A 25,508-nucleotide genomic window follows, 5' to 3' on the forward strand; every position below is an offset into this window, starting at 1 on the left:
CTAACCATAACCCTAATCCTTTGGGACAAGTTGAAGGCTAATGCTGCGTTCATGTCATACCGTACAGATATGAGCAGGTAAGTGGGGGAAAAAAAAGCCTCCCAGTTGTGATTGCAAGGTGGAGATATCGGGAGTTTGTGCCAGTTTTGATAACCACTGATAAACCAGTAGCAAAATATCTGCAAACCTCCAAATAAAATCCAATGTTTACAAGAATACAATGGATAACGCCGACTAAAAAGCAGCTAAACACTGTTTGTATCTGACACAGTGGGCTGTTATTCAGAAATATCAGCAGGATTTTAGTCAGTTTTATTGTATAATATCTGTTTGTGATCTGGGATACAGAAGCTTCTTGGTTCTGAGGTCAAACCAGTGGCTAAATAACAGATATCAAACAGCGCTACAGTTCAGGAAAACTCGGAAAGACGAGGAATCATTATCTCATCCTTCCCCCCCCAGATTAAGCGTGCCGGCAGGAAGCTGAAGTCAGTGGCGAGTTCAGAGGTCAGTCTCATAGGAAGAAACCCGCTAATGACCGCTGTCTCTCCAGGAAGACACACACACACACACACACACAGACAGACACCTGGCCAGCCGTCCCGTCTCCAGCAGCTATCCGAGTACATCCTCCTGCAGCACGTCGTCGCAGGGAGTCACTTATTAATGTTTAGTCCATAAAACCTTTGACTTCACTGACTCCATTTTCCCTTCCCGCGGTTTCACTCTGAGCCATATTCACTACCGCAGTTAATGTTTAATAACAGATAATATAGAGCGTATACTGACAGACCACAGACTTTGTTATTGTAATACTGAGGAGGTATTGTTCTCGTGGCCCTTTCAGGGAGCCGCCCGATAGGTTTCATTGCCTCATTGTTTAGAACAGTTGGATCAGGACTCTAAACAGTGACGGTGGAATACAGTGTGTGTAATGTGCCGCTTTCTGGTGTGTCTTGCATCATATCATCCAACGACTAACGAAAAAAGACCATTTTAATACAATCAGTGGAGCTGACGACTAATATTATTATTCATTATCTATCAATCTGCCAATTATTTTCTCTATTAATCATTTGTAGTCTATGTGAATTGTCAGAAAATAGTGAAAAATGTAATACTAATTATATTATATATAGTTTAAAATTTCCCACAGCTAAAGGAGATGTATTAAAACGTCATGACCCAAAGATATTCAGTTTACTGTCATATATGACAAAGAAAAGCACCAAATCTTCACATTTGAGAAGCTTGAACCAGAGAATATTTGGCGTTTTTTCTTGAAAATTGAAATTAAATCAATAAAATCGACTAATTGTTGAAGCTCTAATGATCAGTCTGAGCTGAAAAAAAAAGGATTAGGTGATTTCACATGAAAAGATCTTCAGGCATCAAAAATTTGACTTCATTTAGTTGTTTCAGCAGCATTTAAATGACTAAATGACACTAAGAAGCAGGTCCTAGCTAATTAAGTATACTACTAGTATTATATGGTCTCTGAAATGACAATATATAACCTAGAATTAAAAAAAACAACCACATTAAGGAGCCTGGACGTCTTTTGATCTGCTAATGACTAAATATTTGTTTACTGAGCAGCAGATGAGATGCTCTGAATATGGAGATTTCAAGTCAACATGATAGTTAGATGATCAAGTGCAGCATAACCGGAATTTCACGCCTCAGACTTTTTGCTCAGTCACGCAATTTATTTTGGCTTCAACACACACAGTTTGAAGTGAGTTTACGTGCACGGCAGAGACAACATGGAATAAAGCAGATGCAAAGATGCAAGGTGCAAAGCAGAGTAGACAGACGTCGCTTTATACAAACTTCCTGCTAGCACAACGGAGATGAGCTACAGGAAAGGTTGCCTTAAAGTTATTGGAAGTACCTACTGTTATTTATAGGTTACAAATTGGTCTAAATGTATATTTATAGCTTCATATCCCAGTCGAAGGCAGGCAAAGCATGAACCCCACCCACTGTTTTAGCCTTAGCTGGGGGGGAAAACCCCTGGTGCACGTGTAAACACAGTCATTAATGCAAGAAATAACAGGAAAACAGACATTACAAGGCCAAACTTTTTGGCTAAATTTGGAAAAGAGAGGCAGTGAAGAGTGATGGACACGGATATGAACAAGAGGCCGGTACGTGTCGGCTACACTCTGATCTGGTTTGTCCCTTGTTTTATAAATGCTTTTCTGCATCCGTGTGTTTCTGAGAAGAAAAAGAGAAGGAAGTGCTGTATGTTTACAGAATAGCTGCAAAGGCAAATCATGTGTGGTGAGTCTTATCTGGATACACACAATGTCAAGGTAGATACTACACACACACACACACACACACACACACACACACACACACAGCTGCTGCTTTCTGTGTGTTGCAAACCGCCCACCTCTTCCACTGTGATGCTGAACAGGAGTCTGATTAAAAGACTGAGTTTAAAGAAAAGTTCGTGTGTCTGTGTTCAACCGGGAAGAACGGCTCTGAAATAATGGGAATCAACAACAATCCAAGCGGGAATTCACCATCTCAGTCTAAAGCAGCGATTCGTGAAGGACAAATCACAAAAGGGGAGGGATGGAGGAAACGAGGAGAAAGATGACAGGAGGGAACACACACACACACACACACACACACACACACACACACACACACACACACAAAAAAAAAGATGAGTGAGAGCCAAGTTGTCCATTACATGCTTTGCTGCAACACTGGAATCTGTGCACCAACTGACCTCGTCCTCTCGCCGCTCTAAGAGCAGCTGGACTGACACTGTATCGTGTGTGTGTGTGTGTGTGTGTGTGTGTGTGTGTGTGTGTGTGTGTGTAGGTGTGTGTGTGTGTGTGTGTGTGTGTAGAGGGGAATAATCAGCCATGTTTCACAGGACCTGAGCTGCATACTGCAACTAATTTCATATGTAGGTCATGACCCTGAGTTCATGGTCTTCATGTATGAAAGCTCGTGAGAAAAACTACACACATCATTTAATATTCTGATATCTTATTGTTTTTTACTTAAGAATTACTTAAGAGTGTTTAAAGGCGCCTTTAGACTGTGTGACAACAACGACCGGACGGTACGATATCAGTTTGAGGCTTTGAGATCGGTTTATCGTAGCGCTACGATGGAAATAGAAAAAGTAAATGAAAGCAGAGAAGCGTCAACTCCATCGTTTTGGTTTCCGTGTGAGTGTGTAATAAGGAGAACGAGAGGCTGCACTTATGAAATGTCACGCCGGCCGCCAGCGTATTATGTGTCATTCGTGTCGTATTGTTGACCTGGGTCGTCATAGCAACAGCCACGTTGTGATAAGTCGGTCTTTATTTTTTTTGCTCCAGACCGTCTTTGGGCTCCAAAGCTCCAAATCTGTCGTCGGTGGATCTCAGTGAGATTTATGACGCTGTTTTGGATTCACAATCAAAGATTTCACCATGTTTCTCTCACGACTGTCAACGTTCGTCTCAGACAGCCCTTTATTCAGTGATTCCCAACCTGAGGGTCAGGACCCATCAGGGGGTCGACAGATAAATCTGAGAGGCGCTGAGCTGATTAGCAGGAAGAATTTTCCTCTGATTGTTGCTTTTTTCTTACGAATCACTTGACAATTTTTGCTCTTTCAGCTGCATTTCATGAATGTAAGATGCTCATATAAATTATATTATTACTTATTTCAGACCTGTACTATAAAACTATTCATATAACACAAGGGAAAACCTCTCTCATTCACATATGCAAACTGTGACGTCATGGCACATGCTTTGTTTAAAGGGATCACAAGCGAAAAAAGGTTGGAGACCACTGCTTTAAGCCATTTATCAAGTAAAAAAGCCAAACATTCACAGACCCCAGTATGAGAAAAATACAGAATATGCATAATTAAAAAAATAGTCACCTGACAAGCTCATTTATCTAAAAAAATATGTATGTAAAAGTGTAATACATCACTTTTTTTTTTAGTTTTGACTGTTCTAGCTTTCATCAGGTTCAGTTATAAAAAGCTTTTGCTTTAATAGAAGTGCAGCGCTATAAATGGTTGTGACCTTTGACCCGCTGTGATGCTGGAAGCCTCCTTCTGAGGACCCAGCAGGTCACATCTGACCTCCGGCTTTTCAGTGATTTCTGTCCCCAGTTGAGGTCATCAGAGTGCAAATACCAGCTGAGAGCTGATGTACAAAGCTGTAATAACAGAAACCAAGCAGGCCTGAGAGAGTCCGAGTCAGGTAGGCCTGCTGATCAGCTGGAGGGGGAAGGGGGGGGCTGGGGAGGGGAGGGGGGGGTCACAGTCAGTCAGACGAAACTGCTGTCTCAGCTCACTTCCCTAACACTGACAGGTTTCATCACCGTGGACGATTCAAAGACTTTTCCTGAGCTGTGACAGATATCCAAACCGGAACAGTAAGTTGCAGTCTCAGGTTTCGCAGGTGAGAGGCTGCGGAGGAGGGGCAGGACCTTTACGGAGCACTGATCCCCTTTTCATGCCTTCGTTCTCTCTTCTGTGAAGGCTGTGTGACGCTCGCCTGCTTTCTGGGAGGCCTCAGTGTCACAACAAGCAGAACAACGTGTACAAAAAAAACACGAAATACGGAGCTGAGATGATTTTCAAAAGACACGTTCACAGAAAAATACTGCTGATTAACAGACAGTCTGCAAGATTCTACTTCTTCTATTCTTATGACGCTTAAGCATTTATGACTAAGTTGTTTGATCAGTATGGTCGGCTCTGAGGAGCATGATACTGGTCTACTTATTCAACACTTTGATCCAGAGTGAAATTTCTTTAAAAATATTGAATAGTTTCCCATTAAATTTAGTACAGACATGAATGATCCCCTGATTTATCATCTAGCGCCACCAAACTGCTCAAAATATCCATTAATCTGCCACCAGATACTTTTAAAACTATCTTACCGAGCAGCGCTTAATGCTAACATGCTAGCAAGCTAAAAGCTAGCATGTGGATATGCTAACATTAGCACTAAGATCAAAGCACAGCTAAACTAAAAAACAAAAAAACACTATACAACTGAGCCTGACTTGCTTAAGTTTTGTCTATAAAATGTCTGAAAATGGAGAAAAAAGGCCCGTTACAGTCAAAAATCCAAATATATTCTGTTTACTATCATGTAGGACAAATAAAAAATTAAAATCCTCACATTTGAAGCTTAAAACGATTAAAACGATTGAACAAAAACGATGAAGCTCATTTGATTATATGCAAAACAGTTGCAGATTAACTTGTTATTTTTCGAATTTCTTTACACCGCATACTTCCTTTATGTACTCTTTGTATCTGCGGCCCGTATTTCTGTGATTGCCGTGGCATTTACAACATTTCCAGGATATAATAAAGTTCATGTTATTTCCGTAGAGACAGTCTGAGTTTCTGTAGGCGGTGCTCTTCTTTTTCTTTTTCTGTTAAGTCATGTTAGACGTTACCGCAGGCTCCGACTGTCCCACTTTTCTTCTGCTCATTTACAAAATACCATTTTAAACACATTTAGGAACAGGATGGAAACAGGAACCAGTGGATTTTTGTTATTTTTGCTTAAAAATAAGTGATGATCATCAAAATTGTGACTTCCTATATTAAAATAAAGTATAATAAATCTCTTCTTGTTTACAAGGAGCCAGTAGGTCAAAGCAGCGTTAAAGATCAGTCACCTGAGGACAGATCGTATCACTATGAGAAGCTTTAAAAGACTCTTGTTCCATTGTTCTACTCCAAAACAACACAATGTCAGGGCCCTGACATTATGTAACGTGCATTGCAGCAGCAGCTATTCACAAGAGTCTTTGGAAACTGTTTGAAAACAGGAAATTACAGGCAAATAGCCAAATCTTTAGGAGGAACTGGGCCGGTCTTTGCTGTGAAGACAAAGAGTGAGAAGATGGAGCTTCTGTAAAAAAAAAAAAAAAAAAAAACAACCTTCAACTGATGTGGCAACATGTTGGGGTTGATGTGGGTTGTTTCTCACCATACAAAAAAAAAAAAAAACCTGCTGTAATCCAATTTTCGTTAGAAGAACCGTCTGAATGTAGTTAACGACGTTTCTCCAAGTGCTCTACAAACTTCTCGAGACGTCTGTTTATTTTTGTGGGTGTCTGATTACGAGCAGGAAAGCGAGGAAGGAAGAGGGTAATGTAACGCGGCGCTGATATGACGACACTCCACTCTGCCTCGGGATGGATTTAAGATAAATCAGAGCTTATCTTTCTGTTTATTGTGACGGATTATCTCTGTCTTTTCATACAAACAGTGTCTTTTGAGGGAAGATTAAAAAAAAAAAAGATGGAGATGTTGCACAATCCAGCTTTCATCTTCCATACTTGTGGAAAGTTGTGACATAAGTAGTGTGTAGAAACTTTAGTTATCATGTCACAATTTAATAAAACGGAGATAAGAAAGTCTTTGCTCTTCAGTTTTTTTGACTCCACAGAATGATCTTCTGAAGATGAGATAAATTAAACGTATGAAGAGCGAACTTGTTTTCGCCTCAGGATGGATTTAAGTGAACCTTGAAGCTGAAACTCTTCACTTATAGATAAGATGAAGCAGCATTATCTGAACAAGTCAGTCAGAATCAGTGTGATGCTACAGCGGGAGCTAAAAAAATGATTAAGCGCTACACCAGTGCAAATATCGCACAATATAGCAGGATATGGAGAGTATTACAGCCGTTACAGCCTGGTTTTATAACTGTTAATCATGCAAAAATATTCCAGTAGAGCCCCAGAATAATTATATAAACATAAGAATGTGCATCTTTAACATCTTTCACTGCATTTTGGATCTTTACTCAAAAAGATTCCCACCCTCAGATCACAGACAAAGCTGGAGCAACCTCAACCATCAACTGTCAGTGATGCAACCCGATAACCGCACCGCTCTGCTATGTGCACTATTCGTCCCAACAGCAACAATCTCTGCTCAGGGTGAATTCTGTTAATTCCTCAGTGTCACTTATTTCAACCTACAGCGTGAAAAACCTCTTTAAAAAAAAAGTGGGTTTTCTATTAAAAACAGCCACAGTTTATCATCACGTTCACTTAAAAACAAAATGTATTTCACTCAAGAGTTTGTGTTTCGCCTCGGGCCGACCTGACTGCTGCCTGACGCACAGACAAACACGTTGCTGTGACCTCATCGGATGGGATCGTCTGTTACAGCAGAGCAAGCAAGAAAGAAAACAACAACTCATCATCTACAAGAACAGACTCAACAAAAAAAACACCACTGATGTGCTGTCAATCAGCCGGTGACGGTGAGGAGGAAACCCTGCCAACCACAGGTAAACTCTGCTGTCATCACCATGGCAACACTCACGGACTGTAGTGTGTTATAATTAAAATCTGCCATTTAAAGCACCGTTGTGTTTACATTCAGCCAAATGAAATGAAGATGCAGCGTTTTCTCAGTTTTGTCACATCACTGAAGAGTATTTCAGACATTTATACAGGTTTATAAATGACATGCGAAGGTGGCAAACTGGTCGGTCGAGAGAATGAATGACGTCAGAGTGAAACGGCGTCATACTGGGAGGAGCGGGACGGGGAAGTGAAGGAAATCTATGCAGCGTGTTTTGTTTAACTTCACTCAATAAACATAAAGTTGTCGCTGCACTAAAAACCTTTTTGATTACCATCATAATCCCCTTTTCTGAAATAAACCATTAATCGAGTCAATCAAAGTGTTGGTTTTTTTTCTAAACACAATCTTATCGACACAAACAGAAACTCGAGTGTTTGTTTTATCTTCGTGTGCAGCTGTAAAACTATTTAGTCAAAGTAAAGCATCTCTGGCACACAGGAAGCAACGAGGACACGACGCGACAGACTGAGCAGGTCTGAGGTTGAAAACCGGAAGAAAACTGACGAGGAGTCATCAGTTATTGATCTGAGTCTGTGCTGTGAGCTTTAAATAAGGGGGAAAAAAGTCAGAAATCAATGTAAACACTGTACGTATAGTTACTGTAAAAGTTTGAATTCAAATAAAGGCAACGTCAACGTCATGAGAAATAATCTGCAGTAGTTGGTTTACTTATGTAACGTCTTACAAAAGCGATATTTTAGGGAAAGAAGTGCTTTTTCCTTTTCTTGCTGAGATGGATGATAACCGTCACGTCTGAGTCGTATCAATCTTTTCATCTAATTCTCAGAAAGAGAGCCAATAAGCTCCCAAAATATCCAACTATTTTACTTTTACAGAAGAAGAAGAGCTGAGAGCTTCCATTACCTTTGAGACAAAACTAGCTGAGGCAGAAATAAGAAGTAGTTAACTGAAGAAAAGTTTAGTTTAGGCAGTTATGTAAAATGGTGAATTATTCCACATTTTGGGGTTTAAATGAGGCCTCGTTGTGACTGAAAATGAGCTTTAATTCTCCTCAAGAGTTACAAGATCCAGCTTGTCATCAAACTCAATGACTTTCAGGGTTGTTTGGTGACTCAAAGAACATAAAACGTGACATTAATCATAATCAGACCACAAGTTAAAACGCCCGATCTCTTCAAACGTTGATATCCTGGTAAAATCATTTCTTTTAAAACTGAAAATCGGTGCTTTAATAAAAGAAAAGTTGCCAGTTTTCCTCTCAAAGTGAAATCTTGAAGCAGTGAAAGAGAGAGTTGAGGCAAATTATGGAGATTTATTTAAAGTCGTTCGCCTTTTAAGTCATTTAAAACCTTTCATTTTCAAAAGTGCATCATTTCTCTCAAATCCTTCAACTTAATTTGAAGGTTGGAAGGAACGATGTCATCTGAATATTCAACACTAAACACTAATTAGACACCATAATGACTCCTATACGTGTGTGTGTGTGTGTGTGTGTGTGTGTGTAAGCTCTAAATAGACTTGAATGTGCACCGCCCGCTCTGTACTTTTTCTCATCAGGCTGACGGAGGGAGGGAGGATGAATACCACAGATGAGGATGAGGATGAGGATGAATACCACAGATGGCAGCCAGGGGAGCATCAGTGAGAGTGAAGGCAGCAGAGATGAAGATCTCTCTGAGACTTTAGACTCTACTTATCGTACATCGCAGGAGGCTGATGGTTTATCGTTCAGCTCTTCATCTAATGCGTCGTTAAAGTGCATCATCATGTTTAAACAGTGTTACTGCTGCGGCCAGAACACTAACACACACACACACACACACACACACACACACACACACACACACACTCCACGCTCCACTCAAATTACCTTTTTTTAAGGACAATTTTTGTTTGTTTGTTTGGTTTTTTTACTGGAGCTGCAACATTTAGTCAATCAGAAAATTTATCAGCAACAATTTTGATATTCAACTAATTATTTAAGCAACTTTTAAATAAAAAAAAATAGAAATATTGCTATTATTTATTCATTTTACAGACACAAATAATCAGCAGATTAAGCAAAAATGAAATTATTTTAATACAGCAAGAGAATTAAAGTAACAGGTTCTTTTGTTTGAGGCAAATTTTGTTGAATTGATTTGAATTTATCTTGAAGGATGAATGATGATGATGATGATGATGAAATATTTTTAATGAAATTCAATGTCAAGATTGTTACTAAACTGCACTGCAGTGTTCAGTTATATAAACCACATGACAGCAGCAAATCTTCACATTTGAGAAGCTGAAACCAGTAAAACCAATATATTTGATATTTCTGCTTTAAAAAATGACAAAAACGATTATTAAAATAATTGTCGATTGTCGAGTAGTTGATTAACTGACTGATCGTTGCGGCGCTAATGCTGCTGTCTGATCATCAAACCTCAACAACAAGGTACAACTGAATGACCAAAGAAAATGCAGGTTGCAGGTTTTCTGCATCCAGTCAGAGAGTAAACACATCTTAACATCAATCAAACTAAAACACTTTCACTGTTCTGTCACCGTGCCGTCAGATCCTGCGAGGAATCCGGTTCACCTGGTGAATCAAATCCTTTCATCTACGCCCCAAAACAACCACGCCACTCGCTGTAAAGACATCTGCTGAGTGAGTGATTTACAACCAGCTTTCCACAGGAAACGAGGAGCGACGAGTGTCAGAGGTGACAGAACGACTATCACGACATCCTGACTTCAAACCTGATTATGTGTCATTCATCATATGTGGATCCACGGCGAGGTGAAACCGCTTGTAATGGTTTGCAGTTATACTGACGTGATGATGAGGAGGGGAGAGGGAGTGTGCAGCTAACAGTAGCTGGCAGCAGCAGCGGCGGCGACGGCAGCAGCAGCAGTCATGCACGGATCAAATAAACACAGGTATCGTACTGAAAACATGTCGGACTGCATTCCCCCAGAGAGACTGACGGAGAGAACCAAAGAGTGAAAGCAAGAAAGAAAACAAAGATGCAGATGAAGAGAGACGTCGAATCTGTTGAATGATGAAGGAATCAGAAGTGTTGACACAATAATCAACTCTTTATTTAAGTTATTAAGTAAGCGGGAAGTTTGACATCATTGTTAACTGATTATATGTTGATTTTGAACGACTAGTGAAGAGAGAAAATGACATTTGAAGACATCAAATTTAAGCTTTGCAAATTCATTATAAATTTAAAAAACTATTTTAATAATAGATGAATTATTTTTGGTCATTCTTTAAAGAAAAAATGCTACAATCATCTGGTTCCAGCTTCTTAAATGTGAATATTATCTGGTTTCTTTAGTCTTTTATTATGAAAAACTGAATATCTTCAGGTTGTGGACTGTTGGTTGAGACTAAATAAAACATGTGAGGTTGCATGTTGGGCTCCAGGAAACATTTCTCACCATTTTTTGAGTCTAAGAGTTCTTGATTTTACTATTTTTGGACTTTTAAATAACTTATTTATTGTAAAAACAGTCAATAGATGAATAGATAAGGAAATAAAATCAAGATAATTACGAGCTTAGCAACTAACAGCTAGCACTTAGCATCTACTACTTGAAAAGCCCAAATAGGTGAGCAGGAGCGCTAAGCATTCAAATATGGCGTGATAACGTGCACAGCAGCTCTCATGAGCCTCAAACTGCCTCTCCATGTTCGATGGGAACATGAAAATAAGAGAGATAACACATAGTTTGCATCTCAAACTCAGACTGTGCCAAGTCCATAAAGGTCCTCTACACTCACACCTGACAGTAGTAGTGTTTAGAATAGTGACAGAGCCGCGATACATTCCTGCAGCCGTCTGTCGCCGGCGGGCGTGCACGTACGTACGCTCACACACCCTGCTGTGCACCTGTGAGAGGCATTCCCCTCATACCACTCCGCATCAACACACACACACACACACACACACACACACACACTCCCAGCATTCCTGCCCCCGGCTTTCCCCTGCAGGCTCAGGTGTTCCACATATGGAGCTCGGAGGCCGTCTCCCTCAAACTTTGCCTGCGACCTCAGCAGCCAATCAGGAGGCTCACAGAGTGGAGGTGCAGCAGTTTAAGGGAGAAGAAGAAGAGTCACTGACACTGACATTTATCTTTTATCTCAAAGGTTCCCACAATGCTTCATTGTTCAAACTGAGTATTTTGTCTTTTAGTGGATTTGGCAACACCTTTGGTGACTACTCAGGTGTGTTTTCATAACAGATCCCAGAGTTCCCATGGAAACACATCCTGGATCAGTTACAGGAGTTACGAAAATTAATTTGAGGAAGAGAAAAAGTTCTGACACGGTTGAACTCAGCACACTGAGGGTTAAGAACATAATAAAGCAGAAGCATATTTTAAAAAAGGAAGATGAGGTGGCATACATCATATCATACATATATATATATACATATATCTATATATGTATATATATATATACTACCAGTAACTACGCGTTAAACCAAAAGGAGCTAGCTTAGCAGCCGCTAGCAGGTAACTTAACATCTGTCAGCTTTTCTCTTTCATGTTGGATATAAGAAAGCTGCGGAAGAGCAGAGCTGACATGGAGAACTGCATTATGGGAAAGAAAAAAGTTTTCTCAATCAATCGTTTCGTCAGATGATTCGTCATCAATCGTTAAAATCCTAAGATCGATCTTTCGATTCGCGCCTTTTCTTTTGATTGTCTGGTTTCACACTAGATGTTACTGTATGTGCAGTGATCCTACAGTCTGAACTCCATCCAGCTGCTGAACATGCAGCTGTTTTAAACCATTGATATGTGATGATGTAACACTTATTGATGAACTGAGTTGAATCTAATTAAATTGCTCCGTCAGCTGAGGAAGATGTGTGATGAAGAAACATGACAACAGGTCATTGTGTGTGTGTGTGTGTGTGTTGTCATGTCAACCATCGTTTCCAAGGTCAAGAACAAACTTTCAATCTCAAGATTCAAACATTTTTGCTACAAAAAAAATGCAACTTAAAGTTAAATGTGGTTTCTTTTATGTGGCGCTTGACTGAAGAGCAGCAACGCCTCTACAAAAACCTCCTTAATGGTCCGAAAATAACTTCAATACTTGATCATTTACATTCCGCAAAGCAAAACCAACACAGGTCGTGAGGTGTGAAACTTCTATTCTTACTGTGCCGAGTGAAAGACCATGTTTGGTCAACAAAGCTACACTCGAACCCAACCCTCCCTTCCCCCTCCCCACCCTCCTCGGCATTTCCACCCCGACATGCTTCCTGGGGAAAAAGCCGAAACAAACACTGTGTGATGATGATGATGATGATGATGATGATGATGATGATGATGGTGATGGTGATGATGTGTTGGGGTTAAAAAAAAAAAAGGAAGAGTCGAGTCATGAACATGAGGAACCCAGGAAGCTGAAAATGTGACTTCTCTGTAATTGTGTGTTATTCATATTCCTGTGAAGCATAAATGATGAGATGTTTCTACACCAGCAGTGGCGAAAAATGGACCATAATGCAATGCAGTCACATGACATGTTTTAAATGAGAGGTGAAGAGGTCTTGCTTTTTCTTGACTGGAAAAAAAATTGGGGTTTTTTTTGCTCTTATTTTGGCCTTAACTCCTGATTTATGCACATAATATGGACAAAAAGTTCTCTCCAGGTGTCTGAAAAGCATTCTGGGTGATGAAGCAAAGCACTAAACGAGGTAAGAAGTGTCCGGTGGAGGGAAAACGGGCGCAGAAACAAACATAAATCACTCCAGGAATTCCCTGAATATCACAGATGGATGATAATAACAGAGCAGGTGGGGCTTATGTGGGGCAGCAAACACACACACACACACACACACACACGCACACACACCGCAGCCATACAACCACTTCTTTCTTTCTTTCTTTCTTTCTTTTTTATCAAGAGCGTGCTCTCTCTCTCTCTCTCTCTCTCGCTCTCTCTCTCTAGCAGTAGCAGCATGGACGCCAGCACTCACACCGGAACCCGTTGCTATGACAACTGTGGGTTTCTGTGGCAACAGTGGGAGATACCAAGATCAACAGGGACTGAGTCACTTCCTGTCTCGCACAATCCTTCCTCTTTTAAATGTGTGAGCCCGCGTTGGGGTCGAGTCCACAGAATGCAAACATGCACGGCTGTTAACGAGCGCAGGCAACCTCTGACACACACACACACACACACACACACACACACACACACACACACACACACACACACACACTGTAAACCTGTGTGTAAGTAAGACCTACTTCTTTATAATTTCCAGGTTATGTTCTCCAATCACTTTCTCTTCATCTGCTCTTTAACAAACAGCATTTTGAGCTGAAATCTGTGACTTTACACAACAAACTTTAAATGTAATCTATAAAACCTTCTTCCTGTTAGGTTGCTGATATGTTTCACGCTGATATTGTTCTCTCTTTATCCAGGAAAAAACACTTCACATTCTTCAACAATCTCAAAAAAAAAACCCTTCAGGAGCAAAAGGAACAACTTTTTCTATCCCGATACTGAACTCAATACACTCAATAAGACATCGCTGCTGCTTTCCTCTCACTGAATATAACCTTTGTAGACGTCGCTGCTCTGACATGAAGCCAGGAGCTGCTGTGATACTACAGACTGAGTTGGCCACCTGTTGAGACTGAATTAATGTAACCGATGGAGGAAACGTTGAATTATTTTCTTGACATTAGACAAAGAAACTCTAATGCGGAGATGTCAGATCCACTCTAGTGTACAAGATGTTTGCATCCAAAGCTAAAACTGGCAAAATTATGATTTAAAATCAGGAACTGTTACGATACTCAGCCTCATCCAAGATGTCAGCGGGAACTAAAACCTGATCACCACCAAGCTTCAGCAGGGATTAACTAATCAAACTAATGTCCACTACACTGGACTTTGTAGTCTCGTATCTCAGTTGTGAGAGATTTCAGTCGCCATCATTCACAAACTGGCACAGTAGCTCCACACAAAGAGAAGAGAAGAAGCAGTAAATCTAACTGATGAATCACAGGCTGCTGCTTCGACTCCTCGACTCGCCGTCGCCGCTGCAAGTTCAGCCGCAAGTTCGCTCGCAGGCGGATTGAATTGATTTCCTGCTCTTACCTTTTAGCCTCCTCCAGGTGACAGAGGTACTCGTAGGCCATGTTCTGCTGCCGCCGCTCGTCCATCTCCTCCGCCGTGAGTCGCTCCACGCCATCCAGCACGGCTGCGGGACAAAATAACACGCACACAGCGACGGTTAACGACACGTTCAAACAGCAGCGGAAAAACAGGGACGAGACAAATCAAAGAAAAATGTTGCTGTTTGTTGCCGAATAATGATGATGAATGCAGGCCTGCAACTGACAATTACTTTCATTATTGATTAACTGATTAGTTGTTTGATCTATAAAATGTCAGAAAATGTCTCATTTTGTCCAGAACACGAACATATACAATAGAGGAAAAAATTCACATTCAAGGAGCTGGAACCAGTTTGACTCAAAATGATTCATCGATGATCAAAACAGTCGGTGAATCATTTTCTGTCAACTGACTAAACGATTAATCAACTAATCGCTGCAGCTCTAAATGAACGTAGGGCTGCAACTTATTTTTTGTTGTCCATTAATCTGCCAATTATTTTCTAGATTAATCGTTTTATCTTTGTTTTATGTGATCAATAGTCCAAAATCTAAAGATAATCAGTTAAATATCACGTTTGACACATTTTAAATCCTTTAAAACTGCTTAAAATCCTCAAATTCAAGAAGCTGCAACCAGCAAATTGTTTGTTTTTGCTTTAAAAAATGACTAAAAACGATTATTTGATTATCAAAACAGTTGCTGATTCATTTCCTGTTGATCAACTAATCGATTAATCGACTGACCGTCGCATTGCTAGATGACTGTTGTATATTTTAGAGCTTTAACGATTAGTCGATTAATCGTTTAGTTGCCAAATATTTGGATAATCGATTGTTTTGAGTCATTTTTTTAGGAGGAAAATTTCCAAATTCACTGATTCCAGCTTCTCAAATGTGAATATTTTCTGGTTTCTTTAGTCTTGTATGACAGTAAACTGAATATCTTTAAGTTGTGGACAAAACATTTGAGGACGTCATCACAGGCTTTGAGCTCTCTGACATTTTAAAGACCAAACGACTTATCGATTAATTGAGAATGAAAATAATTATTTAGTTGCAGCCCTGTTTTATTTCACATTTTGGAGTATTTATGCACAAATACTTGTACATATTTGAAGCTTCTCCCTAGTTGCATAACTCTGCCCAGTTTCCATGCAGCTCTCTGGCCTCTCCAAGGTTCCACATACTGAGGTGCTTTTGCTTTTTTTTTTTTTTTTTTTTTTTTTTTACACAGGAAACCAGCCTCATTCATTAGTCATCTGTGTAACCAGTCAACACATGAGCACAATCTGGCTCATGGCTGTCGGGACAGTATGATGTGGGCATGCCTTTGTCTGTAAATGAGAGTTTATTCATACACTGCAAAACAAAACACAATGCAGCGGAGGAGAATAAGGGGGGGGGGGGGCGATTCCTGTGAGATTACACAGAGTTGGAGCCGTGATTCCGCCTGCAGAGAAACGTTCCCCCAAATTATAGAGAGAGGAGGGAGGGGGGGGGGGGGGGGGGGGGGGGGGGGGGGGATGGGGACAGGAGGGCGCGCAATACAAAGAGGCCCCTTTTCAACCTCCTGTCACCTCTAAAGGTGGGAGCCTGAGTGGGATCAGAGGCAGCAGGTAAATCCTGATTTGAACAAAAACTGAGACTGTGTGTGTGTGTGTGTCCTCTTTAACACCAGTTTCTGGGTTTGTTTTACAGCTGATATGCATTCAAAAAAGGAAATATTGCGATCTGTCAGCTAAGCAAACCGCTTCTTGCTTTCCATATTTGATGGATAAAGGAGTATAAAGTGCTGTTGTGCAATCCAGAGGAAAGATGGAGGAGATTATTTATACACTTTTCTCTCATTTTAACTTAAAATAATTAAGAAATGAGTTAAAACATCCGTGTTTGGTGATATGATGTGTACGTTAAATGAAGAAATAAACCCTCAAATGGCTAAATGTTACCGATTCACTGCTGTTTTGACTGTTTGCCAGAAATAAATGTGTGTAAGAGCTTAAAATACAGACGCGCTGTAAAAACGATCGTGTGTGCAAAGTGTAAAAAAAAAGTTGTGCAAAAGTGTAAAAGCGGGCCTCCCCTCATCTCCTCTCTGCCATGCATTATTATAAAAACGCGGAAGTCATAATTAGGTTGTAACCATGCTGTCAGAAATAAACCCTCGATCTGTCTGAGGGCGGTTTGTATAAATAAATGACACTTTTTTTCTTAAGTTTGGAGGCGTTTTGCATGAACAGGAGCACAGCTGTGATCCTGGAGCTGCACTGTGCCCGTCTGGCATCTCAAGGTGAGCAGTAAAAAGTCTCAACTTACAGCCATATCTCGGCCGGAGCCCGTCTGCTTCGTCTGAAGTTGACATCCTCCTCTCTTGAGAAACGCGAGTCTCTGCGCTCCGCGGTTCGCTTCAGAGAAAAACTTTTACGCACAGTCCGGACAGCTCGGTTCAACTCTCCGGAGCGAAAAAAAAACAACTTAAAACCTAAAGAAAACCCGGGCAGGACCTTTCGGCCCTCTTCTTCGTCCTCTGCACAGTTTGAGTAGAAACTTTTTTCTTCTTCAAACCTCACTGATGTCACTGGGTGTGTTCTTCCTAATCCTGAAGTATGCGTTTCAGGAAACAGAGCTCAGCAGCCTCCAGCGGTCAGACTGCAGGCGCAGCGCCTCCTGCTGTCCGCTGCAGACAGGAGACCGCGGAGGGTTCCCAAACTAGGGGTCCGGGGCCCTTCAGGGGCCCTTGGGGGAGTGGGGGAGGGATCCTGAGGGTTTACAACAAAAATGTGGGAAAAGCTGCAGAAGTATTTAGGTTTTATAGATCTGCAAACACACAGTTCAGTGCAAGAATAATGTTGTTCATGATCAAATGAAAATGTTTGTGTAGGTTTAAAAGTTTTTTATTTATTTTATTTTCGAGTCAAACGCACAGAACAATAAAAAACAACCTGATGGAGCTTCTTAAAAGTGACTTGATGACACTTCTTCTGCAAGAATGAAGAGGAGATAAAGTGTATATTTATCTGAGAAGACGACTTTAAGTCAAAAAGTTTCTTATTAAGATTTATTTTCTCTGCAGAGGCTTCGGTTGAACATTATTAATGATTTGTTTTTCTTTACAGACAGTCTCAGAGGAAACGCTGCGCAGTTGCTGGATGTCAGGAGGCAGATATATCATTGCACAGCCTTCCAAAAGGTTGGAAAACATTATCCTCAGCTGTGGTTTACCGGTGACTTTTACCCAGAGCTCTGGTTTTACCTACCGTAGGCTACAATCCGTTACCTGTGGTTGGTCTGGGCGTGCGTCACTCAGAAAACAGTCAGCCAATCAGAAGAGAGGAACGCTGAGCAGACAGAAAGGTTTCAGGCTGAGTGAGGCCATCTGTAACCAGCTGTGTTTAAACCATAAAAACATGCAAATGTTTGTTAATAAACCATGCAAATGAAAATATTAAACTGGGTATTATATGACCTCTTTAATGTTATATTCAAAGCATTTTTCATTCAGATTTTTTTCATACTAATGTTGTTAAACGTTGAGCATGAACGTCTGTAAGCTGAACTCATGTTTTACTCGCTTTTTCTGGGGCTTTCACTCATTTCTCACAGTCTTCATTAGCAGATGGATTTGGCTCAGTTATGTGTAATTAGGTCACATGATGACGAACTCCGTCTGCTGATGAAGACCATGAAATGTTCAAACCCTGCTAGTAAAGAAACTACAGTTCCTTCATAGTAAAGAAACTGTAGTTTTCACATCAGTGTCTGTGGTTCAAACACAGAGTTACGACTTCCTGGAACCTGATTGGCTGACGACAGTTCCTCTACTTTACTTTACTGAATCATTTTAATAAAATAATTATCATGAATGTTAATCACAATCATTTACTCTCACCAGGATTATTGCTACAACTGTACTTTTAATTCTTTTTTATTTTTCAATATATTTAAATGTTACTATTTTTAGACCAAAATATATAATTAGATCATTTAAAAAAAACAAAAATGGATGTAAAATGATTATAATGAAAACATATAAGTTTGAGAACTTTGTAACGTATTATTATTGCACTTACATAAAGTTAAGAGACACACAAAGAAGAAAACTCAACACAGACGTTTCATGTCTAGTATGAGTCAAACTCCAAAAACACTAAAAACACTAAAAACACTAAATCCTTTCATTTCCATAAAACAGCCAACATGTCTTTCAAACTCCGCAGCCCTTGTAGAAGCTTCAAAACAAGCTTTCTCTTAAAAAAAATGTGTCAATCATCAGAGGTTTATTTCCTCAGACGTGACAAAGCCCTGAAACTGTTTTCACACGCTGAGTAATAATAACCATGACGAGTAAATTGACCTTTATGTGTATAAATAGTCAGAGTTCAACTTTACTGAATGTTTTGAGTCATTGATGCTGAACTTTAGTCCAGAGTAAAATATCTCAACAACTGAAGATGTTCTAATGACGTTAGTGATCGCTGACCTTTCCTCCAGCGCCACCAGGAGGTCAAAGTTTTCACTGACACTGTGCTGCGATGTTTCAACAACCACTTCTTGGATCGGCACAAACCTTTGTTCAGATATTCAAGGTTCCCAGACGATGAATCCTACTGACTCTGATTCTTTATCGACACATCTTCACAACCATCAGATGGATTATAGTGAAAGTTGGTTCATACATTCATGATCCTCAGAGGATGAGTTGCAATAAGTTTGATCTCCTGACTTTTGTTTTATGATCAAATACCTGCAACACTCACAACATCCCCGTCAGCTGTACTTTAGTGCTAACTGGCAAACGTTTGCATGCTAACATGCTAAACCAACATTACAAACGTTAAACATCATGTTAGCTTATCATTTTGAGCAATTTAGCATGCGTATGTGAGCGTTTAGTTCAAGTACAGCCTCGTCATGGGATGCTTTTATATAAAATTATAAAAAAATAACATGTTTTTTTCCTCCTGTCCGTCCTTTATGTCTCTCAGCGGCTGCTGGTTCTGTGTCGGTTCAGGTGACATAATAGAACTTGTCAAAGCACATTTGATAAGTGCCCCAAAGACGCAACGCTTGTGAGGCAGCATGCATGATACCAGGGCCTGAAACTGGAACACTGGATGGAATGCAGCCATTATTAATGGTATTAACCACATCTATGGTATTAATAAGCATAAACATGGTGTGTCATGATGTCAAAATGCCTGCCCTTAAAAGGTTTGTTATGCTGTTTGGACCAGAACTAACCCCGAAAATAAACAAATGAATAAAAAAAATGGGCATATAATCATCTTTAGAAACTGTTCCTCTCCCGAATTGAAACACGAGGCAACAAGGCCTCCTCCCTCACACACACACACACACACACACACACACACACACACACACACACACACACACACACACACACACACACACCGCTCTGAGCAGTGTATCATGTGTTTTCAAGCTGCACTGTAAATCGATATGTGAAGGTGTGAAACAGATGAGTGTTGTCTTTTTCTCCACGGGGACACATCTTTATTGACGGTGTTAATAGTCACAGCTGTTACAGCTTCATCAGGATGAGCTGCGAGGATAAAAGAAGAACTTAGAAAATAATGAATGTAGAAAGACAAAGTTGTGCTGGTTAGATAATCAGCTTCATCTGTAACTACACTTTCTTTTTGTTATTGTGGTTTAGGTTTTGTATGGATAATATCCCAGTAATCTCCCTTAATGTCTTATAATGTGTCTTTTATTTAATAATGAGTTTATGAGACTTTTATTGTCCTTGTCAACAGAAGACTTCAGATGTTACTGAAACCATATTTGACACAAAGTACTCAGAGCTGTAATTAAGTTTAAAAAAGACTTAATGTCATGATGCTAAAAGAAAAGCACTGAAATGTTCATTAGAGATTGTTAATATAACCTTTATAGAATAACAAGTGAGCCTCCAGTTCTGGGTATTTTCAGACTCCACTGCAGACTGAGAACATTTCTAAAATTTCGTTTTGTTTCAAACAGGGCTGCAACTAACATTTATCTTCATCATTGATTAATTTCTTGATTAATAGATGAGTCCCAAAGTCCAAAGTGCAACCTGCAATGTCCTGTTAGCTCTGAGCAACAGTCCACAACCCAAAGATATTCAATTTATTCTCATAGAGGACTAAAGAAAGCAGAAATTATTCACATTTCGGAAGCTGGAACCAGAGTTTAGTATATATTCTGTATATAGTTGGCAATTAATTATCTGTGAATCGATTGATCACTGATTTCTAGATAAAAATTAATTGTGTCATAAGATGAAAAAGATGAAAAAGAAGCTAACTTGTGTTGTTTTATAATTTTACCTCATGTTGGATGTAAAATCTTAATTCACACAGTAACCAACTACAGCCGTAAGATAAATGTAGTAAAAATTATACATTTCTCCCTGAAACAGAGAGACTGAAGTATGTGTATCAAAATTCTACTGAAGTTTTATTTAAATGTATTTCATATCTGTTGATGCTTATAGTATCACAGTCAGTGTTTTTGTGCTGCTGACTGAGGAGCATTTATTGTAAACTGTAACTGATGTCAGCTGTTACCACGCGGGTTGATATGATTGGTGGTCGGTGGAGAGTCGAGTCTGCAGCCTCCAGTGACTTATTTAAAACTGTCAAAAGGCAAAGAACACAAGGCAACAAAATCAATTCCACTTTTAGAGAGTGTGTGTGTGTGTTTGTTTACTCTCATACAGACGTATTCGACACAGCGTGAGATTACACAGCAAAATCATCTGTATGAGTTTTAATCTAAAGCCTCGTCAGAGTGACCTCCGTCTATCACCTGGATTTACATTACATGACATTACATTACATTACGTGTGTCAGTCTTACAGGTGGTCATCTGTGTCTTAAATAATCTAAAGAAAATCCACATTATGGTGATGTTTAAATTTTGGTTTTATATTACAAAAACGTTTTATGTTTTCATTCTTACACCAAAACCAATGCTCTGTGTGATGGTGCAGGTTATGTACTGTATGTCAGGGCTGGACAGCTGCACTATACAGATAAAAGTACAAAGTGTAAGTTTAAATACTTTCAGTGTTGTGATCCTATTGGCCAGTTTAGAAACTCTGACTTTAAATCAGAAGAGAAGATCCACAGTGTCACAAACTAGAACAGTTTTCATGTTAATGGTCCTCAGTGACCTAATAGTCATGTGAAACCACACTGAATGACCTCGTGTGGAGAACAAAAACCAGTGTTGATAGATTACGGACGTGTGTGCAGGAACATCGTCACTGAAAAGCTCTCATTTGCACAGAACTGTCTCCCAGCTGAGCAAACTTCCTGTATACCGTCGTACGTGCTACACAAACAAAAATTATGCAAACAACCTTTGCATAAAAGGTCACATGTGACAGTGCATGAAGTCAGCGTGCATGGTGACGTGACTCATTTCCAATGTGAAAATTCTGTTTTCACTCGTTAGTTGTCTGTTTGCATGTGAAATTACGTTTTAGCATGTTAAACACTTGCTAGCAGGTGTGTGTGGGGACAACTTGACACAAACTGCTCATATCCTAAAATCACATTTGCAAAGTATCAAACTGTTTTTGTTGTTGTTGTTGTTGTTTTGGGGGATGTTTTTGTATGTATCTCTGTTTCCTGCCAAGTCAAACCATTATGTGATCTCATTATCATTTAGTGAGGATCCCCCACTGCAACACCAGCAGCCTAAAGCCCCAGTATGGACAAAATAAGTTCAGTACGATTCCAGTTAACAGCTGAGAGCATGTGTTATGTGTTAGCATGTGACTATATAGCTGCAAAATTTGACATGAACCCAGAAATCCCACACAACTATGAGTAAGTAAATAAAATAACAAATAGATATGTTGATAAATCTGTTTATTGAACATGAAACATTTACATGCTACAGTATATAACCGATAATGTCAGTAATACAAAATCCATGCTTTTCCTCAGGCGACAACTGCCAGAACGACAACAATACATAACGGATATGAATGATGATATCAAAGACGGTTAGATGAGATTCAGGGTTCGTGTGGGTCTGTGGAAGTGATGCTGTGTTTGTGAGAAAGAAAATAAAAAAAACCCCTTCAGTGGATTTTAGATGCACTTGAGCAGGTAGGAGTTACAGTTTGCTCCTCTGCCGCAGTCGCAGAGCTTCCCGATGCGAGGCCCGAACTTCATGGCACATCGGTCACCCATCCCACACTGAGGGGGGGGTGGAAGAGGGGGGGCACAGAGAGAGAAAGAGAGGTCACTCACATATATGCAGATCCTTAAAATTGCAAAAATGTCAATGACGTTTGGCACCTGGAGTGAACACAGACACAGGCCTTTACATTAATTAATTAGTTTTGATTAATGCTCTACTGTTTCTGCTAATTCTATCTGATTTATTTAACAGAGAGGGTGAGAAAGAAAATGAGAGAGGGATGCTAATCATCCCGGCATTTATTGGTGAAATAATTAAACTCTGTTCATTAGCTCAAATTAGGCCTGTAGGTAACAGACTGATTGTGTTTTGTTTCTTAGTGATTTATTTTCTCCGAGGAGACATGAAGACTGAGAGGTTTTTGTTGCTTTTAAGCTTCTCTCTTTCAGCTAATTGGAATTTGGGCAGCAATCTTGATTAGTCTGTAATTGCTCTGAGTGAAAGACTGTTGTTGGCATTTTCTTGTTATCTTTTAATTAGTGGCAGGTATCTCTTTCTAACTGCTTTAATTAAACAGCAGTGGAGCGATGCACGAAATACAATGACTGAGCGTTGTCAAACAAATCACACTCTGCTTGTCATTACAGGGAATAATGTAAAGGTGAATTTAGAGTTACAACATCAATATACAGTAATAAATAAAGCAGAGTTACCAGTGGGATGCTCCCTCTTTTCTCAGTGGAGGAAATGCGACTGTGCATCCTGCCCAGCAGAGCCTCCAGCGCTTCGATCTGCTCAGCAATGAATCATAAAAACAAAACATATTAATCCTGTAGAAGATCAAAAGCTGCCCAACCGTTAACCTTTTAAACTCTTAAATATCTCCTTGAATTTTCAATTAAAGTTCTTTAAATTTATAAAAACCATTTCCCACACAGTACGAGAGAATCACATATATATTCTTGCCTCATATCCACATTTGCAATCAAAGTGAATATTCTAAATATCTTGTGTAACATTTTATACACTTTCCCCCAAATACAACCTGACATTAAGTATTATTAAGTATTATGATCCTACTAATTTCCAGGAAATGTTCCTAACAGTTTCCTGATAGTAGCTGCTGGTTAATCTTAAGACATTTCTTTAAGTTTTTCAAATTTGGTGGAGTCATTTCATTGTTTTTAAGAAAGTATCTCATATGATAATATTTAGTTTGACACACAAAACAACACACTGGAGAGTAAGTTTCTTCTGTCACTGAAAGAAGAGTTAAGAATCTAAGTTGTTTTAATTTAAGATGTTTTGCAAACTAACAACTTTGTACAAACCGAGATATAATGAGGGGTACTTAACACTTTTTGTCTGGAAAATGTCCTAAAAATGTATTGTTGCAAATTACTGCAGGGAATTATTATAAAATTAAGTGTTACCAAAACTTTAGTATTCTCTAGAAGTTAAATTAATGATGAGTTTAAAAAGTTAATCAGTGTTGGAAAAAAGGTGAATAAACTCTGATTTCCCTTTGATAATTATGACACACTTATAAAAGAAAAATAAATTTAAAATAAATAATTTTAAGAAAAAGTACAGTATTATTGTTTTAAATACCAATAAAACCAAAATCAGTTTGACTAATTTGTATGCTGAAGTTTGTAGAACGTCTCTTGGATTATTTTAAATGTTTTTTCTAAATTCTGTTCAATGTTTTCTACTAAACTGAATTAAAGACATTTGAAATGTGTTGACATGTTTTGAAGTCTTGTTTGTTCAAAGTTTTTTCTTTCTTCTCTGCACCTACAGTGGTGGACCAACAGTAGAAAATATCTGAACATAATTAAGATCTACAGACTTTTTCTAATGCATCATTACATCTGCAAATGAAAGGTTCCCAATGTTTCCCAAATTTGTGAAAAGTGATCCTGTGTCATTAAGGATCTTCCCCAAAGACATTTCTGTCAGTCTAACAGTAGAGGTCTGCAGATACTGACCAGGTCTCTGTCTGCTGCTGGTTCAGGTTTCTCCACTCCAAAGTCCTCGGCGGAGACTTCCTGGGACGTCTGGCCGTCACACAGGACGGACAGCAGGCCGACAAACAGCAGCCCGCGGAGCAGCCCGGAGCTGTCCATGGTGCTGGTTCCGGTGGAGGAGGAGGAGGAAGAGGAGGAGGAGGAGGGTGGAGGGCGGAGGTCCAGGGAGGAGCGAGGCAAGAGAGCAGGACTGGAGGAGCAGAGGTTCACAGCAGGTCCACAGAAGACTCTCCCTCCACCCACCGGACCTTCTCCTCCTTCTTATACTGAGTCGTAGCTCCGCCCGAAAGGCCACTGCAGGATTAATGTACAGGGGGCAGGCAGGGATGGATGGATGGTTGGAGGATAAACATCAACTTTTCTTTAAAATTGTATTTGCAGTTAGAAAACAGGAATAAATCAAGATTAAACCCACCACGTATTTGTTTTGTGGTGTATTCAAACCGCCAGGAACTCAGCACTTATGCAGACGTAAAATCACAGGAAATATTTGTAGTGCACGCAGGTGAGCTGATTACCTGGTCACATGATTTCCTGGCAGGTAATTAAAGGACTGTTTCAATGTTATTCAGTCGATTTGAAGATGTTTTTATCCCTTAAAACTCCAAAAACCAATTAAAAGACCATAATTTGTTACAATCCATGAATTAATCCTGAATTAATCCATTAATTATCTGATTATCTCGCTGAAATACCTTAATTACATCAGTATTAATGCAATATAAGCTGATTACCTGACCATATGATTTCATGGCAGGTTAATTAAACAATGTCTTTAATGCTATTTAGTCAATTTTAAGAGGTTTTTACCCGTTAAAACTCAT

At 39.6% G+C, this 25,508-nt stretch overlaps 2 protein-coding genes and 1 long non-coding RNA gene across 5 annotated transcripts in view; 1 reads left to right on the forward strand and 2 right to left on the reverse strand.

Moving 5' to 3' along the window:
* iqgap1 (IQ motif containing GTPase activating protein 1) overlaps window positions 1-17,117 on the reverse strand; it is a 51,013-nt gene extending 33,896 nt beyond the window's left edge. The window contains exons 1-2 of the mRNA XM_044356632.1: window positions 16,811-17,117; window positions 14,472-14,574 (exon numbers count right to left, since the gene is read on the reverse strand). Of these exons, the coding sequence (XP_044212567.1) occupies window positions 14,472-14,574; window positions 16,811-16,856 (149 nt within the window). The 5' untranslated portion in view covers window positions 16,857-17,117. The remainder of the gene's footprint in view (window positions 1-14,471; window positions 14,575-16,810) is intronic.
* On the forward strand, window positions 16,032-17,944 carry LOC122985758. Of its 2 annotated transcripts, none has more exons than XR_006404189.1 (2): window positions 16,032-16,110; window positions 17,611-17,944. It is a non-coding gene; the product is annotated as an uncharacterized LOC122985758 (long non-coding RNA). The 2 variants fall into 2 exon arrangements; XR_006404188.1 differs by lacking the exon at window positions 16,032-16,110 and adding an exon at window positions 16,123-16,784.
* Window positions 17,945-22,360: 4,416 nt separating this feature from the next.
* cartl (cocaine- and amphetamine-regulated transcript-like) lies at window positions 22,361-25,292 on the reverse strand. 2 transcript variants are annotated; one of them, XM_044361342.1, is made up of 4 exons: window positions 25,100-25,292; window positions 24,646-24,978; window positions 23,368-23,445; window positions 22,361-22,710 (listed from the first exon to the last, which is right to left on the reverse strand). In XM_044361342.1, exons 2-4 carry the CDS (start codon window positions 24,781-24,783, stop codon window positions 22,603-22,605), a joined length of 324 nt encoding a protein of 107 aa, XP_044217277.1. In that variant the 5' UTR covers window positions 24,784-24,978; window positions 25,100-25,292; the 3' UTR covers window positions 22,361-22,602. The 2 variants fall into 2 exon arrangements, with proteins under 2 accessions (XP_044217277.1, XP_044217269.1); XM_044361334.1 differs by having other exon boundaries at window positions 24,646-25,292.
* Between the last annotated feature and the right edge of the window lie 216 nt (window positions 25,293-25,508).

Source organism: Thunnus albacares, chromosome 1, assembly GCF_914725855.1.
Source record: "Thunnus albacares chromosome 1, fThuAlb1.1, whole genome shotgun sequence".
In the NCBI taxonomy this organism is placed as follows: domain Eukaryota; kingdom Metazoa; phylum Chordata; class Actinopteri; order Scombriformes; family Scombridae; genus Thunnus; species Thunnus albacares.

What these genes read in the sequence shown, in the direction of transcription:
- cartl (XM_044361342.1), bottom strand. Translation starts at nt 24,783, where the DNA reads ATGGACAGCTCCGGGCTGCTCCGCGGGCTGCTGTTTGTCGGCCTGCTG. An exon ending in CAGCAGCAGACAGAGACCTG is followed by an intron (nt 23,446 to 24,645) that starts GTCAGTATCTGC and finishes ATTGCTGAGCAG; the next exon opens with ATCGAAGCGCTGGAGGCTCT. An exon ending in AAAGAGGGAGCATCCCACTG is followed by an intron (nt 22,711 to 23,367) that starts GTAACTCTGCTT and finishes CCCCCCCCTCAG; the next exon opens with TGTGGGATGGGTGACCGATG.